Genomic DNA, 15,583 nt, shown 5'->3' with positions numbered 1-15,583 from the left:
TCCAGTGTAAGGACAAATTCTTAGATCGAATTTAGAAAACAATCTAACTGCACACTGTTTGGAAATGGCAATCCCAAGATGTAGGACGTGCAAATCATTTGAAAGAGCCATTGTGCGCCACTCCTGGAAGGCTGAGTGTGTGGAACCATCAGAAGGAAGGGGAGACAATAAACATGAAATTCAGAGAAGCGATTTCGTCTGGAGTGGAGGGGGCGGTGAGATGGGGAAGGATATACATTGATATATATTTGCAATATCGAGTATTAGTAAATATTCTATTTCTTAATCAGAGTTGGTAACACAGATGGTCATTTTGTAGTTCTTACTGTGTTATAGATACCCATTCGTATATATTTCAATACATCTTGAAAACCAATAAAGAGAAATAGTGAGTGACTGAGACAGCGTCTGCCTTCCATTAGCTTAGAGAATCGCAAGAGAAAGCCAAGTTAGCAGGTTCTCACACTTCGTTTTCACAAGAGGCTTCATAACTTAGATATTAGTCTCATTTTTTACTGATTGGTTAGCTGAAGATCAGTAAGCTTCAGTGACCGTTAAGTGCTAATTAAGTACTAATTAAGTACTAATGGGACTGGAAGCAGGTCTGCCCAACCCTGGCTCCTTGATGTTTGTACCATGGGATGCTTTTTGATGGGGCTTTGGTCCTGTCATCTGCACAGCGTGACACTTGCTTTTGTCCTGAGCCGTTTGTTCATTGCCTTCTCTATTAGGTTAAAAATGCCTCAATAGCTCAGAGCAGATCTTGTTCCTTTTTTGCATCTCCTAACCCTTTATTCAAATGGGTTCCATTTATCTACCCATATGTATATATAACACGATGCTCCAAAATTTATAAAACAAAACAACAAAAAATTCAAACCTACTCCTTACCTTCAATCTGCAAGTGGTAGCATGGCCAGGGTGACGCTATGTATACAGGGCAATGTGCTCGTCCTCCTTTTGTGTCTCTCATGAAACGGGGTGCTGCGTACACGGCAGCCCTTCACGGAGCAGCGGTGCAGAGGAAGAGAGAGCTCAGTATTCCAGCCGAAAGTACCAATGGGAAAAAAAAAAGATTCCTAAGCTTTAGATCTTCCTCAGTTTTACTATAACACATAGCACAGGGCAGTTACAGAAATTGGAGAAAATAACCACTATTTCGTGAGGCCATTCCATTTCAGCGTGACGGTGGGGTTTAGAACTCTGGTCAAAGTTCTGGGCTTGAGGGAGTCTTCACCAATTGGGAGCAGGCGGGGTTGGTGGCCGCCTGCGCCATGTGGTTTTAGGTCCATCGATGACGAGAAGTTTCACATGTGATGGTCAGAGCCTAACTTTACAAGGCTCCAGCATCCTCCAAAAGCTCTGTGACCAGCATGACTTGCAGATGCCAATGGCCTCTACTCAACTGATTTGAAATTATACATATATATATACACACACACACATATACACACACATAACACGTTTATGTATGTGTGTGTGTGTATATATATATACACATACATACAAAAAAAGGCAAGGCATCATTTTCAGAGCTTTTTGTTAATATGAGGGTGGCCACATAATTTACTGTCCAGCTTGGAACTTTTTTGAGAGTGAAAGGGGTGAATAGTTTTACCAAGGCAATGGCACCTATGGGGCCTACGGAATCCTCCTTAAAACTGATCAGGCATCTCCTCTGCCTGCTACCGTTAGAACATCAACAAAGATTATTTGTTCCTCTTTGAAGGCACAGTCCTTCAGGGAATTCTTCCTCTTTTATTTTACTCAAAGTTGCTTGAGATTGGTGTACTTTTCAATCATTTAACTTATAGTTTGTGGTTTCATTAAAATACCGTTAAAGAGAAAATCAGAAGGCGATGTCTGTGTATGTGTGTGGACTAAGCATAACATGATACACTGGCTTGATATAGTCCATAACTAGTCGTATCGTCAATAAGATTTTGCTAGAATTTATTCAATGCAAGCGTAATAAAGATGCATGTTATTTCATGGATCCCTGGGAAAAGAAATTATTTTCATACGTTCATGTGTAGATACATGATTTATTATGCCAATGAAGAGCGCTTCCATCCACAAGAGCCCTGCCCCTACCTGCGTGTAGAAACTGCCTCCAGTCACTTGACCTGACATGGTCTTTTCTTGGCAGCATCCATCGCATCGACCTGCAATGATCCGGGCATGCCTCAAAATGGTACCCGCTATGGAGACAGCCGGGAGGCTGGAGACACCGTCACCTTCCAGTGCGACCCTGGGTATCAGCTCCAAGGACAAGCCAAAATCACCTGTGTGCAACTGAATAACCGGTTCTTCTGGCAACCAGACCCTCCTACGTGCATAGGTACCATGCAACAGAAAATAGAATTTTATGTTTGGAAACGAATGCATGTTATCATTAAAATTGCTCTGTGAATACATTATTTCTTCAAAAATATTTCTCAAGAGTTTCTTAAATGTCCTGTGGCTCTCTGAGACTCTACCAAAATCTTATGGTAAACCTTTAAATTTTATTTTATTAGGTGAAATAAAGGAAGTCGTTTACTTAGCATCCAGTAATTGACACTTACCTTACATCTCCTGTCTTTAACAAATCTCGTATGAATATGGATCAGTTAGACTACTGCAATTTAAAATTCTGGGTAACTCAAAATTCATGACCTTACCATTGCTGTTCTCATTTTTATTATAGAAACCTGCCCTTAAGCAAAACCTACTCACTAAAAAGTACTTTCTCTTTTCACATGTTTTTTTTTCCCTATAAGAGTAGTACATTTAAAAATAGAATCCTGGAAACTAGAAATTGCAGTGCTTATGTAAAAATGAAGATAAAAGGAGAAATTTTTCTGAAATTTATTAAAATTTTATAGCTTGATCTTATAAAAAGCATAAATGGTTTTACAGACTTTGGTTTGAATAGTCATCTAAGACACTTTATCACAAATATGGTCTTAGGGTAATAAATATTTTTATATGAAATAGTAATTACATGTAGATTGTCACTTCAATTCAATAATTTACCATAAAATTCCTACTTAGAGTAGGAATTAAATAACATCTTAATTTTAAAAAGAAACTCTACTAAACTTTATTGTTTTAATGAAATATCACAGTTTAGTACTTCTTCATAATCTGTTTGAAAAATGTAAAATGTAATTAATCAGTGCAGAGAGAAAAAGATAACGAAATGGATGAGCCATTTTGCATTGGGTGACCTGAGGGCATTCTGTGGTTTACAGTGATTTTTACTGTCGCACACATAGCAGTGGAGAAACTCGGGTGGTCTCGGAGAGCTATGGCGCAGGCTCCTTGCTCACGACAAAGTGCTCGTAGCGTTCTGAGGGGGATGGTGTCCGATAGCTCTGCCTCTCAGCACCCTCAGCCTGCTCGGGCGCTGGCCATGTTTGTTCAGTGTTCCGTGCTGCGTTTCGTACTCTTGCAGGAACCATCACGCCTTTTATTTCAAGCTGAGTCATCAGGAGACTTGGAAGATTTCTGCTTGGTTTTTTGTTTGTTTGTTTGTTTGTTTTTTAGCTTTTTGTTTTTAAAGTGAAGTGATAACCTATAAATGTGACAAGCGTTTTAAACCATTGGCCAATTTTTAGGTTAGGAAAGACTTTTTTCCCCTTCCGTTTTGCATGCGTTTAACGTCATGGAGGAATACATTACAGGGCAGTACAACTAGAGTTTCTCTCCTAAAGGTCATTTATCACTTAACATTCATTTAAACACAGAGTTGTACAATTTGACCCTCTTCCCAACTAATCTACCTTTTGTTAGTTCATCTCTTAGTTATCTTATCTTGACCAACAACTAGAAAAGCCAGTCCTCACCAAAGACGATAAATGAGGCTTCCTGTGTCTTGAATATCAGCTTCAACGACAAGCTGAAAGCACTTGCGGGCAATTGAGCAATCAATTATTTTGGCTGCCAGACCTTCCTGTACACACAGATACTATGTAACAGAGAAATGGAAACTGTGTATTTGGAAATAAATTAACATTCTCTTTTTACTACTTTTTTTTTTAAAAAAAAAAAAAGAAATGAGGTTTACATCCTCTGCAAGAAACTTGCCTAGCCTGAGCAAGAGTGAGACCAGTCTCTACCCAAAATAGAAAAAATTAGCTGGGCGTGGTGACGAGTGCCTGTAGTCCCAGCTACTCGGGAGGCTGAGGCAGGAGGATCGCTTGAGGTTGCTGTGAGCTAGGCTAACACCGCGGCACTCTGGCCCAGGCAACAGAGTGAGACCCTGTCTCAAAAAAAAAAAAAGTAACTTGCCCATAAGGGCATCAGCTGATCGTGTATTACTACTTACGTAAATTCTGTTCGGAACATTCCATGATGCACTCTTTAATTTTTTTAACCCTTTTTTGTATAAAAAATAATACATGTTTATTGCAGACATTTTACAAGCTACAGTAAAGCAAAAAGAAGAGGGAAAAAGCTGTCATCTTTCTCCCTGGAGGCAATTACAATTATTATAAACATTCATATATAGACTTTATAATTATCTTATTATTAATATATATAATCTATTTTAAAAATGTGTTTAAATGACAGTGTCCTGCATGATTATTTTGTAAATTGCCCTCTTATCAGTATATCGTATCTTTTGTGTTATTTTGTATTTTCTGCTGGCTTTTCCTGGCTACATAGTATCTCTTTGGAAGGCAGCTTTGCTCACAACTGCACGACCAACGCCACACCTGGTATCTTTTTGTTTGACTCTACCTATATTATCCCACTAGTCACTAGTCTCATTATTGTACAATGAAATTGTCTCAGCCTTTTCCCTATTATTAAGATAGCTACAGTGAACACCCTTATTGCACAAAACACTGTGATTATTAATGAATGACGTATTTCTAGGACTTTTAAACATTTTCCAAAACCCTTTCAGAAAGGCTTGAACGATTTACATTGCCATCAATCGTGTATGTTTATTTTCCCTGACTTAGAAAAAACAGGACATGCGACAATTCTTAATCTCATAATTTAAGATGGGCAGAAAGGGATGATTCCCTGTTTTAATTGGCATTTTAAATTAATAATGAGGTTGAACTGTTTTCCTCTTTTCCTATGCTTATTGGCCCTTTGAATTTGTTCTCTCCCGATTGACCTGCTAAGGTCATTTTGCATTGTTGGTGTTGTTCACCTATTACCAGCTGTTCCCTGTCTCTCTTTTGTACAACCTCTCAGCCTCTCCCCGTGGCACGTGGTGACACATTTTCAGGAGCTCGCCACTTGCCGTCGGGTTTTCCTGTGTTCCGCCTCCCTTTTTTACGCTTCCCAAGTGACTTCTACCATGGAGTCTCCTCCCTTTGGTTTCCGGCTGAGTCTTAAAGGATTAATTCTCTAATTCCAAGCAGTGTCCCTCAAAAGTCTCCGTTTTCTTAGCTAGCCTGCAATCACCTTTTCCACCAAGTCCGAATTCCAAAGAGCTCTGAGAAGCAAGACTGTCCCCTAGTTTGCTGAAACTCATTTGGCGGCGGCAGCGCGTCCTAACCTGCGGGGTGGCTGTTTGCAGGACCTTAGTGAAGGGTGTGGATGTTCCAGTGCTTCCATGCAGCGATGCTCATGTGTCTCATCTCAGACGCTGCTCCACACCCTGGTGGAGGAAGGGGCTGCTATACGTGGGGTGGGGTGTAAGGGACTGTGGGTCGATGGGAGCATGTGGATTTTATCTCTACGTCCATTCCTTTTGGAGAATTTCTTAGCGTCTCAGGGTTATGTTTTCCACTAAATTCTATCCCTATCCAAAATATTTTGCAAGCTCCCTAATTAAAATCTAACAAAGCTGACGGGAAGAGTCCCACACCAAAGGAGAGAACAACAAACAAGGCAAGACAGTACTACTTAATTCCACTTTAAGCTTTTAAAGAGCCTCATTTGAAAGTTGCCTCCTGGGGTCTGCATGAATAAGACAAGGTCTCCCCTTCGTTTATTTCAAATCAATATTTGAATCATATCCCTGAACTCCTCCTGCTGGTGGCACCCTGTAGACAGTGCCCCGAATCTGTCATTTTTCATCTTTCAAGACCCGCATGGAATAGAATCTTCTAGAGCCTCAGGTACCTTCCCTCTCCACATTAGCACCACCTCCCTAATTGGTCCACACTTCTAATGCTCCGTGCTGTCAGCATCCGCCGTGTGATTCTGAGGGGCATTGTCCTGCCGGAGCTGATGAAACCATTGTTTCCACATAGTTTATTAAAATAAAACTGCATACTAGGGAAAATAGGGTTTTAAATCTTTTTTTCCATGAAAATTATATCATATTATTCTTGAGGATATATCTGTAAGAATTTATTATAGATATCCCCTGTGACATTACTCAGAGTTTGCCTATGAGTAGACTTTGAGATTAGAACAAAACGTACTGGAATTAGTTATATTTCAGATTATGAAAAATTAACTTTTCAGGAATGTTAAATGAGTATTTAAAGACACTTCCATCACTGAAAATTGTAAAGCATGTTTCTTCATCTTCCTTCACCTCATTTACAAAAAAGTCTTTTTTTATGTGCGAGGGAAAAGATCACCAATTAGGACATTTTCTTCTCTAGTTATTTTTGTTCCTAAATGCATATACAATTAACCATGTGAAATAAGGTATATAGTTTAGGGAAATACTATGATTTAATTGGGGTGACACTTTAAAACCACTTTGTGACAAATCATAGCATTTGACACAAAGAACCTTTAAACCCAGCATATTTTTGCGTCTTTCTAAAAATGTGTGTACTTATAAATTCTGCAGTGTCTCAAAACCTTCCATGTGATGGAAGATTTTAGAGAAATTGTATCTAATAAATGAAACAATCCTAAACACTTTCAGATTCAAGTACAAAAATTGGCTTGCCTATTAACAGCATTGATATATATAATTACTGCCTTACTAATATAAATGTATTGATGACTATAAAAAAAACTAAATTTATTATCATATGAACTGCTTTTCTGATCATATAGGAAGCATTGTGATCAAATAATATTTTCAGAGCTCAGCCTCATTGATTATGTGTCTCTAGATGTCACTTAAACTTTCCGTGTCTTGCCATTTTGAAATGTGGGGACGTCAGTCCAAGCAGGGGACTGTGAGAACATGAAATGACATGTATCTGTTCATTCAGCAAACACTTCCTGAGTACTTATTCTGACCAAGAAGCTGCTTAGGCATTGGGGATAAAACAATGAACAAAAGATGGAGATGATCATTGTGCCACGTGACACGTATGTTCAAGAATAAATAAGCACAGACTTTGTAAACCGTAAGAAATGGCAAAAGAATTAATGTGACTATACAATGACATTCATGGGGATTATTTTCTATCCAAGTTTTTCTGTGTGTGCTTGCTGGTGGATGTGGGGATGAAGTGGTCTGTTCAATTTCTTGGGTAAAATTTAAAGTTAGTTACAAGAAGAACATTTTATTTGTCAGAAGTTTGAAAATCCTTCCTAACAATGAGGTGGGAGATTATATAAAATTCATTAACAATTACATGAAAGATGTTCAGATTTCCTGGGTCTTAAAATTTTATCTGGATAATTGATAACTCCACGTATAGTCTCTTTGACGGGATAAAATACTGATGAATGAGCTTTTTTTTTTTAAGAGTTCTGTGATGTCTCAGGTCACGTTGGCTGCCTGGCTGGCGTTCTCTCTCCTAACTTTTTCTCTGCAACTTTTGTTCTGTGACAGCTGCTTGTGGCGGGAATCTGACGGGCCCAGCGGGTGTTATTTTATCTCCCAACTACCCACAGCCATATCCTCCTGGGAAAGAATGTGACTGGAAGATAAAAGTCAACCCAGACTTTGTCATCGCCTTGATATTCAAAAGGTACCTTCTCTTGCAGAATACCTGCTTTCAGTAGGATGTGAAATGCCACACCTAAACACGACTTCATTCATTACTTCATGGAGTCTCCAATTTTCCATCTAGGCAAACCCTAGATTTTGCATCTAATAGATATTCAGGCTGCAGAAGGGCATGAATGGAAATACGTTATTATGCTTGGGGCATTCTACTGGTGTTCAGACACACATAGCTAACTTTTCAATACGGTCTATCTCGCACACAGTGTGCTCCCTGTGAGAAACTTTAATTTGCAGAATATGCAAGAAAAGTAATAAAAATATGACATAGATACACTTTGTATCATTTCTTGTCATGTCTCCTATTTCTCTAAATGTGTGGTGGCCAATTCATTTCCATAGCACACCCGACATTCCCAGAGTAGAAATGTTATCGTTACCATAGTTATGACTTGATAAAGCTTTGAAATTGAAAGCTCCCTGAAATTTGGTTGCTGTAAAGTCTGAATTACTAGATACCAGTCCTGAAAATATGCTAAACCGTATGATAAAAGTTTAAATACTATGGTCATTTTATAAAAATAGATTCTTAAATACTATCACATTATTAGTGTATGGTATAGGATAATTACACGTTATTGAATCCCAAGATGTTTTCCAACTTTATCATTTGATTTTCGAACTAAATGATGTAATATTTTTAAAGGTGAATGGTTCTATAGACTGTCCCATTAATCTCTTGGTTTAATTATATTTATTTATCTGTCAGTGGAACAAGTTGCCTTGTCTAGAGATCTTTACATCAATGTTCAAGACCTGGATGTGATTACCTTCCTTCATCTTCTGCTGACAAGATCTTAGTCAGTACAATTTTAAGTATCTGTGATTCTGAATCTTAACTAGGTTGAAAGCTATCACTTCCCAAATTTACTAAAGCGGTTATAAATTTACCAAATGTCGCTGAGCTGTAACACAACATCAGTGAAATATTTGCTGGTTATGTTTTTGAATTCTTTGTGTTTTTCGTTAATGCTAAATTCTAGTGGTGCCTTCCTTATTAAGAAAAAAAAAAAAAAACCAGGAGGCATCTCTAATTCTAGGATATTAAAAGTGAATTATCAATTAAAAGCCTTTTGGTGAACATGGAACCTTAGCAGGAGTTTCCTACCTTCCATTGTGTTCCGGTGACTCATGATCAGTGTTCCTAAAGTGCAACTCATTTGATCATATGCAAGTATAAGGCCGTTTTATGCAAGATGTTTCTTCACTGCCTTTTCCACACCTTTCTGGGAGAAATTTGAAATAACCTCTAAGTCTCTTCCAACTCTTAAATCCTACGGAATCATCAGCTGGCTCAATGTCTCAGAAATTTCACATCCCCGTGGAAATCAGTGAGTTCTCTGGTCTGGAATTTGCCCTTGCTCCAGTGGAAGTAATCCTGGGATGTTAGGGACCAGACCTAGGTGGTAGGAGTCCGGAGCCAGAATCCTGCTTGGGGACAAGGATGTGCAGCTACCCAGACAGGAGGCTGGCACCGACAAGGCGCGCTGCTAGAGAGTGCGGCTAAGTTCAGGGGTACTCCTGCAGGGAGAATGGGAGTCTGGCCTTACTAGCAATAAGGGAAGAGAGTTGTGGGACCTGAAGGACACAGGAGCCCCAAGGCTGGTCCCTGGGGCCTTTGGGGAGAGATGTTTTGCCACGTGTCCCTGTGGACTGAGTGGCTGAAGCCCACACACTGCAACTCAAATTAAATTTGGTTCAAAAGCTTGGTTAGATGTGGCATGCTGTTAGGACTTACAGACATAGTGCTGCAGCTAGCACAGAAATAAGACAGGATTTAACCAAAGGAACACAACTGTGGTAAATTTCACTCCAGACTTCTATGCACGAATTCTATCACTTCCGGAAAGAGAGAGCAGATGGAGTATGTGTGCATGTGTGTGTGTATGTGCGTGGTTTTCTGTGTCTGATTGTGTTTGCAGTGTTCAATAAATAATCTAGAACCGTAATTAGCTGTGCCACATACTGGGAATGCAGCATGACCAGAGTCCAATAACATCCTTGCAAAATATTAATACTTCAAATAAAATTTTTGTTCCAATAAAATTCTACTTGCTGCATACAATTCCTATTAGCCTTCTGTGCTTAGTAACTCCAGCCTCTTACTCTTTCTCTTTTTCTGACTGCGGTGAACTCGTCAAATAAACAGACTATGTAATCTTATTTAACTTCCTGTAATATGTAATAAGCATATTCAGTATCTGGAGTGAATGTAGCCTTGGCCCAAAACAGGACGGCACGGGGCAGGCCGGGGTGCGGCGCTGGTGTCGGCGTCGGTGGGCTCTGCTCTTCGGGCTCCGTCGGGATGCACTGGGCAACTTTGGGAGAGACTTTCTGTTCCAGTTTTAGCACCCAAATCTCCAGATAAACTGAGGCCACTTACACAGAGCACTTTGGTGGTTACAAAGATATCCCGACGCTCTCTCGGTTGGCCAGAACTTCTGCCCAGGGAAGGGAAAGAGAGTGAGAGTTGCCTGAATCGCATGCTTACTGGAGACACAGACACCTGTTCTGGAGATGAGAGGAGAGGGAGAGGGGCCGGCCACATGGAGGACCTTATCGCTTCTGCCGTATTAATTTATTCTGACCACAGCGAGGTCTTGGCCATCGGAACCAAGTTCCGTCTTTCACTCGAGTGTGTGCGCCTGTGGGGCTCAGGCTACCTCGGACCGCACGGCACGGCCGGCAAAGCCAGCAACCCCCGGAGAGCTTTGGGTCTAAATCGTTACACTTTTTGGGGATTGACCTTCTGTTAATATTGGAGGACAGAGAAAGAGACAGAGGGGAAAGATGGAGAAAGAGGAAGGGAGGGAGGGAGAAAGAGAGAACTGGAATATTCGATGATGGTGCAAGTGGCCTGGGAAAGTCGACAGTCTGCACCACGGCAGGGACTGTTACTATTGGCCGATTTATCTGAGCAAGTAGAGGCAATTGCATCTTTTAAAGTAAAAAGAAAGAATCAAAAATAACTTTTCTAAAAAACCTTAAGAATAGTCGTTAATACCAGGGGTACATATTTGCAAAACTAAAACATTCATATAAAAACCAAATATCAGTGGTAATTAATCTCTTTTGAGCCCAGTTCTTTTAAATTACATGTCATTAGTGAATTCATGGGTACAGAGAAGGGATATTATTATTTATACTATCATGATTTGTTTCTTTTCAGCTATGGTCAACATTGTGTTGAATATGATGTGGTCATTATGTGAAATACAAATAGTATTTATTACGTTGTTATTTGTCTTATTTATTGCTATTGTGATATTTTGATTATTATGTCACGTAACTTTTTGACTGCCCTGATTGTTAAAATTTTCATACAAAAGCAAACAAAATCACATGATGCTGTAGAAGGCTTAATAGTCTGGAAGAAAAGGCATCTATTAGGCAGATAATAGAATTACTGTTTTCTTCTCTTAGTTTCAACATGGAGCCCAGCTATGACTTCCTGCACATCTACGAGGGGGCGGATTCCAACAGCCCCCTCATTGGAAGCTTCCAGGGCTCCCAAGCCCCAGAGAGAATAGAGAGTAGCGGAAACAGCCTTTTTCTCGCATTTCGGAGCGATGCTTCCGTGGGCCTGTCGGGGTTCGCCATTGAGTTCAAAGGTACCATGATCAGTTGTGTTTGTGTGCAAAGTAATTTTCATTAGGGTTGTTTTAACGGTGAGCGTTTCTTTGCAAATCTTGCACGTCTGTTTCATATGTGCATGCTGACGTGTGTCTCGTGTCTCGGAAAGAGACTCCTACCTCTCCCATGGAGAGAAAATTCCAGAGACACGTTTCTATTCTACCCTGACTTAAAGAAAAAAAATATGAGAAAAAGCTACCCAAAGACAAGGACATTTAACAATAAATTATGGTTTGTGCCATGAAGAATTCAATGACATTCAAGAATTATTTTAAGATGTGTTTTAATATCTTCTGATCTGTTTCTTCAGGGTGATTACATGTGAGTGTATGAAAATATTTCCATTTCATCTGCACGTTCTTCAGCGCGAACGTTTCTGGCGCCCGTCCCTGTCTCTGCCACCCCTGGGCCGGCTTGATGGAGTGCGTCCTCCGTCAGCGCTCCCCCTGTGGTCCGCAGATCAGTGGCTCACCCTTGGTTTGGGAGCTACTATTCCCTGCCATTAACATCCAGGGAAGACAGACAAACTCCCGAACAAAACCAGCCTAAACTAAGCGTTTTGCTGTAGGGTCCGTGAAAATACGTATATTTTTTTCAAATCTATTTCTCATATGAGCAAAAAAAAAAAAACCAAAGAATTAGAGAAGATAAAAAAATATCAATTGATAGCAATGAGGGTTTTCTTAAAAAATAATGAAAATATTTATATAAATTTTTTAGTTCAACTTGTAAATGGAAAAATATAGAATATATTTTATCTCTGTTAACTGATTAACAGGCCTGTGTTTATTTACATGGTTTTAAGTAGAAAATTGATCTATTTTCCCCAAAACATCAAAATCTACAAACATATGGGTTTTTCTTAAAATGTTCAATTAAAAAAATTGTGTAATTCCGCAGAGGAATATCCTGTCCCTTTCAGGTAGAGTCTGTCATGATCATGAATAATTGAAATCGGTACTTTTAAGCATTCGCCATGTGATCGGGTAGTTTCAGTATTAACTAGAATTCACTAAAATACACTTCACCATGGCAGTACCTGGTCGGTGATAGACAAACCAGTACCTGGTTTATCAAAAACAAAACAAAACCGAGAAGACAAATAAACAAACGGAACAAACCTTCACCTTCATTGATCATCGCCTACTGGGGTGCCCGGTGTTCCCCCAGCATTCTGAAGTAGCTGCATCCGTGGGTCAGTGAATAAACGGTGTATAATGTGCCTTATGAGTCACATGAAGAAAGAGCTGCTTCTTGTCTGGGTTCCTTGGTAAACGATATAGCCAGCTAAACGGAGGCTGTAACTCCTAACGTTTTAAAAGTTCTCCAGGAGAGTCTGTGGGAAAAAGAAAAAAATTGCAGGAAAGACAACATGAGTGATGCTATTGCATGGGGCATAGAACAAGCTCTCGTGCGGTCAGGGGAGCAGGGGAAGCAGGACAGGAAGGACACGAAGTGGAAGGAGCAGGGGACGGTGGAGCTGCCCGGCTGTCCAGGGACATGGCAGAGTCCGTCTGTCCGGCCCCGATGCAGGGATACTCGAGGGTGTTCCTAAGTGGAACAGACAAGAACAACAGCAAAGCACACTGTTACAAAGTCACCTAATTAGAAAGCCTGGCAAATTGTAAGCAGAAGAGAAAGTACCAGTGATTTATCACCGAATGTCCTGAACCGACAACTGGGTAGACGGAACCGGAGGGTTAGATGCAGGTCACTTGCAGAAAATCCTGCCACCAGAAATCAAAATCAGTGGCATCAAGTTACTTAAGTGATGTTTAACCAAATAGGAAACTGAACTAAAAGAGATTTATAATAAAAAATGATCAAAAAGGACGAAGAGGCAACAGACATATACTGAGAAAATTTTAATTTTTATAGGAGAAAATACTATGACTAAGACGCGTGCTTGCGTTCCCTGGATGCTAAGGACATTTCATTGAATGACTGAATAAACAACAGCAATGGAACAACTTTTATAGTGCCTAGAGTTTTATTTATTTGTTCTGTATTTACTTAAAATAATGTTCTGTGTTCTATGAGGGATTTAAGGCAGCTACAAAGAATTATCAAAATGTCAACTACCACTTGAAATATCCAAATAGGTTTTCAGTAAAACAATTACACAGTACTGGTCCCAAGGCACAAAACAATGCTTGCCGAGGGACTTTAACAAGAGAAAAGATAGAGGCCCTTTCAGAAGGTTTACACAGTTTTATACACACGCACACACACACACACACACATATATATATAAATTGACCAAAATATATAAATGAAACATATTTATTAAATTATTACAATAGACTTAACATATATAAATATAATAGATTATTATAATAGACTAAGTCCATGATTGCCAAAGAGATCCCTGTTTGGCTGACGTGGATTCATAGATCATTAACAATATAATTGAAAATATTGAATAAACACAGTTAATCAGGCCTCTTTTTCTTCCTACAGGGCTTCCCAAAGTTGGGTGGTTTGGTTTGGTGTTTTTTTTCTTTTTTCTTTTTTTTCAGTCTTTTATTATATATTACCTACACCTAAGTGTAGGGTTACGTACTTTTTCATTTAGAGACATTTTCGATGGTCCGTTGAAATAGAGAATTAAAAATATCAAGGTTACCAGAAGATAATTGAAATTGATTCCAGAGTAACAGGACTGAGCAAGACAAGAAAGTTTCGTGCTTGGTAAGAATAGATATTTTGCGCAGTCCAAAGGGAATGTCTTATTTAGTGGCCCTGGGTTTGGACAGGTCTCTATAGCAAGTCTTTGTGGAAGTCACTTAGCTCATGATTCTGACCTCACGGAGGTGCAGTGAAGATTAGAGTTAACCGTAGAGTCAGGGCTTGGTACACGATAAGCCCTCGACACATTTCGGCAATTGCTGTCAGTAAGACGGAACTCCTGGGGCATCATTCCGTGGCAGGCACGAGGTTTGACTCACATCACTACTGAGTGTATTTCTCCTGCGGAGTTTGTGGTTCACTCTATGAAGACAACAGCACGCAGGTGGTGGAAGAGTCGGAGCCGCCTCCCACATCATCTTCTCTCTGCTGTCATCCACGCAAGGAAGTGCTCTCGACTTCCAGGCGTTCGATCATTTTCCTTCTGAGACGCCAGATCTTTCCCTCAATGTGCGGAGCGATTGCATGTTAATACGATTTAAGTTGAAAAGTTAGAAAATGAACGTTAATTTTTCCAGAATCAATTCCTTTGGTTCAGTGCTAAAATCTATAGCCATGTATAAGTGTATAAAATGCAGTACTGTATTTTTCTTTTACCTAGATGAGAGAAATTCCATATCAATTCTATAGTAAAATGTGGTTTTATAAAAACAAATATAATTCTACTAAAGGGGAACATTTCTATTTTTATTTGATTAATAGTTTACCTTGGCCATTAGCCGATCGGTAAGTATTTTGGGGGCATTTCTCATATGCTAAGCACTGTTCTAGGCCCTAAACGAAACAAGCAAACAACAAAAACGGAAAGAAAAGATGCTGCTCTCACGAAGTGCGCCTTGCTTTCTCCTGCAGAGAAGCCTCGGGAAGCGTGTTTTGACCCCGGAAATATAATGAACGGGACGAGAGCGGGAACGGACTTCAAGCTCGGCTCGACCGTCACGTACCAGTGCGACTCTGGGTACAAGGTCGGCGACCCCTCGTCCATCACGTGTGTGATCGGAGCGGACGGGAAGCCCTCCTGGAACCACGCGCTGCCCTCCTGCCACGGTGGGTGCGGCGGGCGCGGGCTCTGTCCCACTCGCAGCCTTCGGGCGCAAAGTCCCTCCTGAAGCGTGGGGGTCCCGCGCCCGCCGCCGCGCCTCCGCCAGGGGGCAGCTTGCTGCGAGGACGGGCGGGCTCCGACGTTCCCTGAGCGCGGAATGTAGCTGGTGGAGTAGCCGTTCTCAGGGGTTTCTGGACGGCAGCTCTTTTCCTTCACTCGGGTAGTTTGACATTTTTAACTCCTGTTCCTGCCTATTCTAGACCTGATCTGCATAAGGAATCATAATTAGCATTTTCCAGTTGCTTCTCTCTCTGTCTCTCTCTATATATAGATACACACACACATAT

The 15,583-nt window shown here is 40.3% G+C and overlaps 1 protein-coding gene across 1 annotated transcript in view; it reads left to right on the top strand.

Annotated features, from left to right (window-relative positions):
* The window catches only part of CSMD1 (CUB and Sushi multiple domains 1), a 1,519,798-nt gene that overhangs the window by 1,333,606 nt on the left and 170,609 nt on the right, over positions 1-15,583 (top strand). The window contains 4 exon segments of the mRNA XM_012645868.1: positions 2,150-2,341; positions 7,700-7,838; positions 11,297-11,484; positions 15,047-15,241. Of these exon segments, the coding sequence (XP_012501322.1) occupies positions 2,150-2,341; positions 7,700-7,838; positions 11,297-11,484; positions 15,047-15,241 (714 nt within the window).

This window comes from Propithecus coquereli, unplaced genomic scaffold, assembly GCF_000956105.1.
Source record: "Propithecus coquereli isolate 6110/MARCELLA unplaced genomic scaffold, Pcoq_1.0 Scaffold238, whole genome shotgun sequence".
Lineage (NCBI taxonomy): Eukaryota > Metazoa > Chordata > Mammalia > Primates > Indriidae > Propithecus > Propithecus coquereli.
Note: the sequence above shows the minus strand (reverse complement) of the source record. Positions and strands in the feature narration are given on the sequence as shown.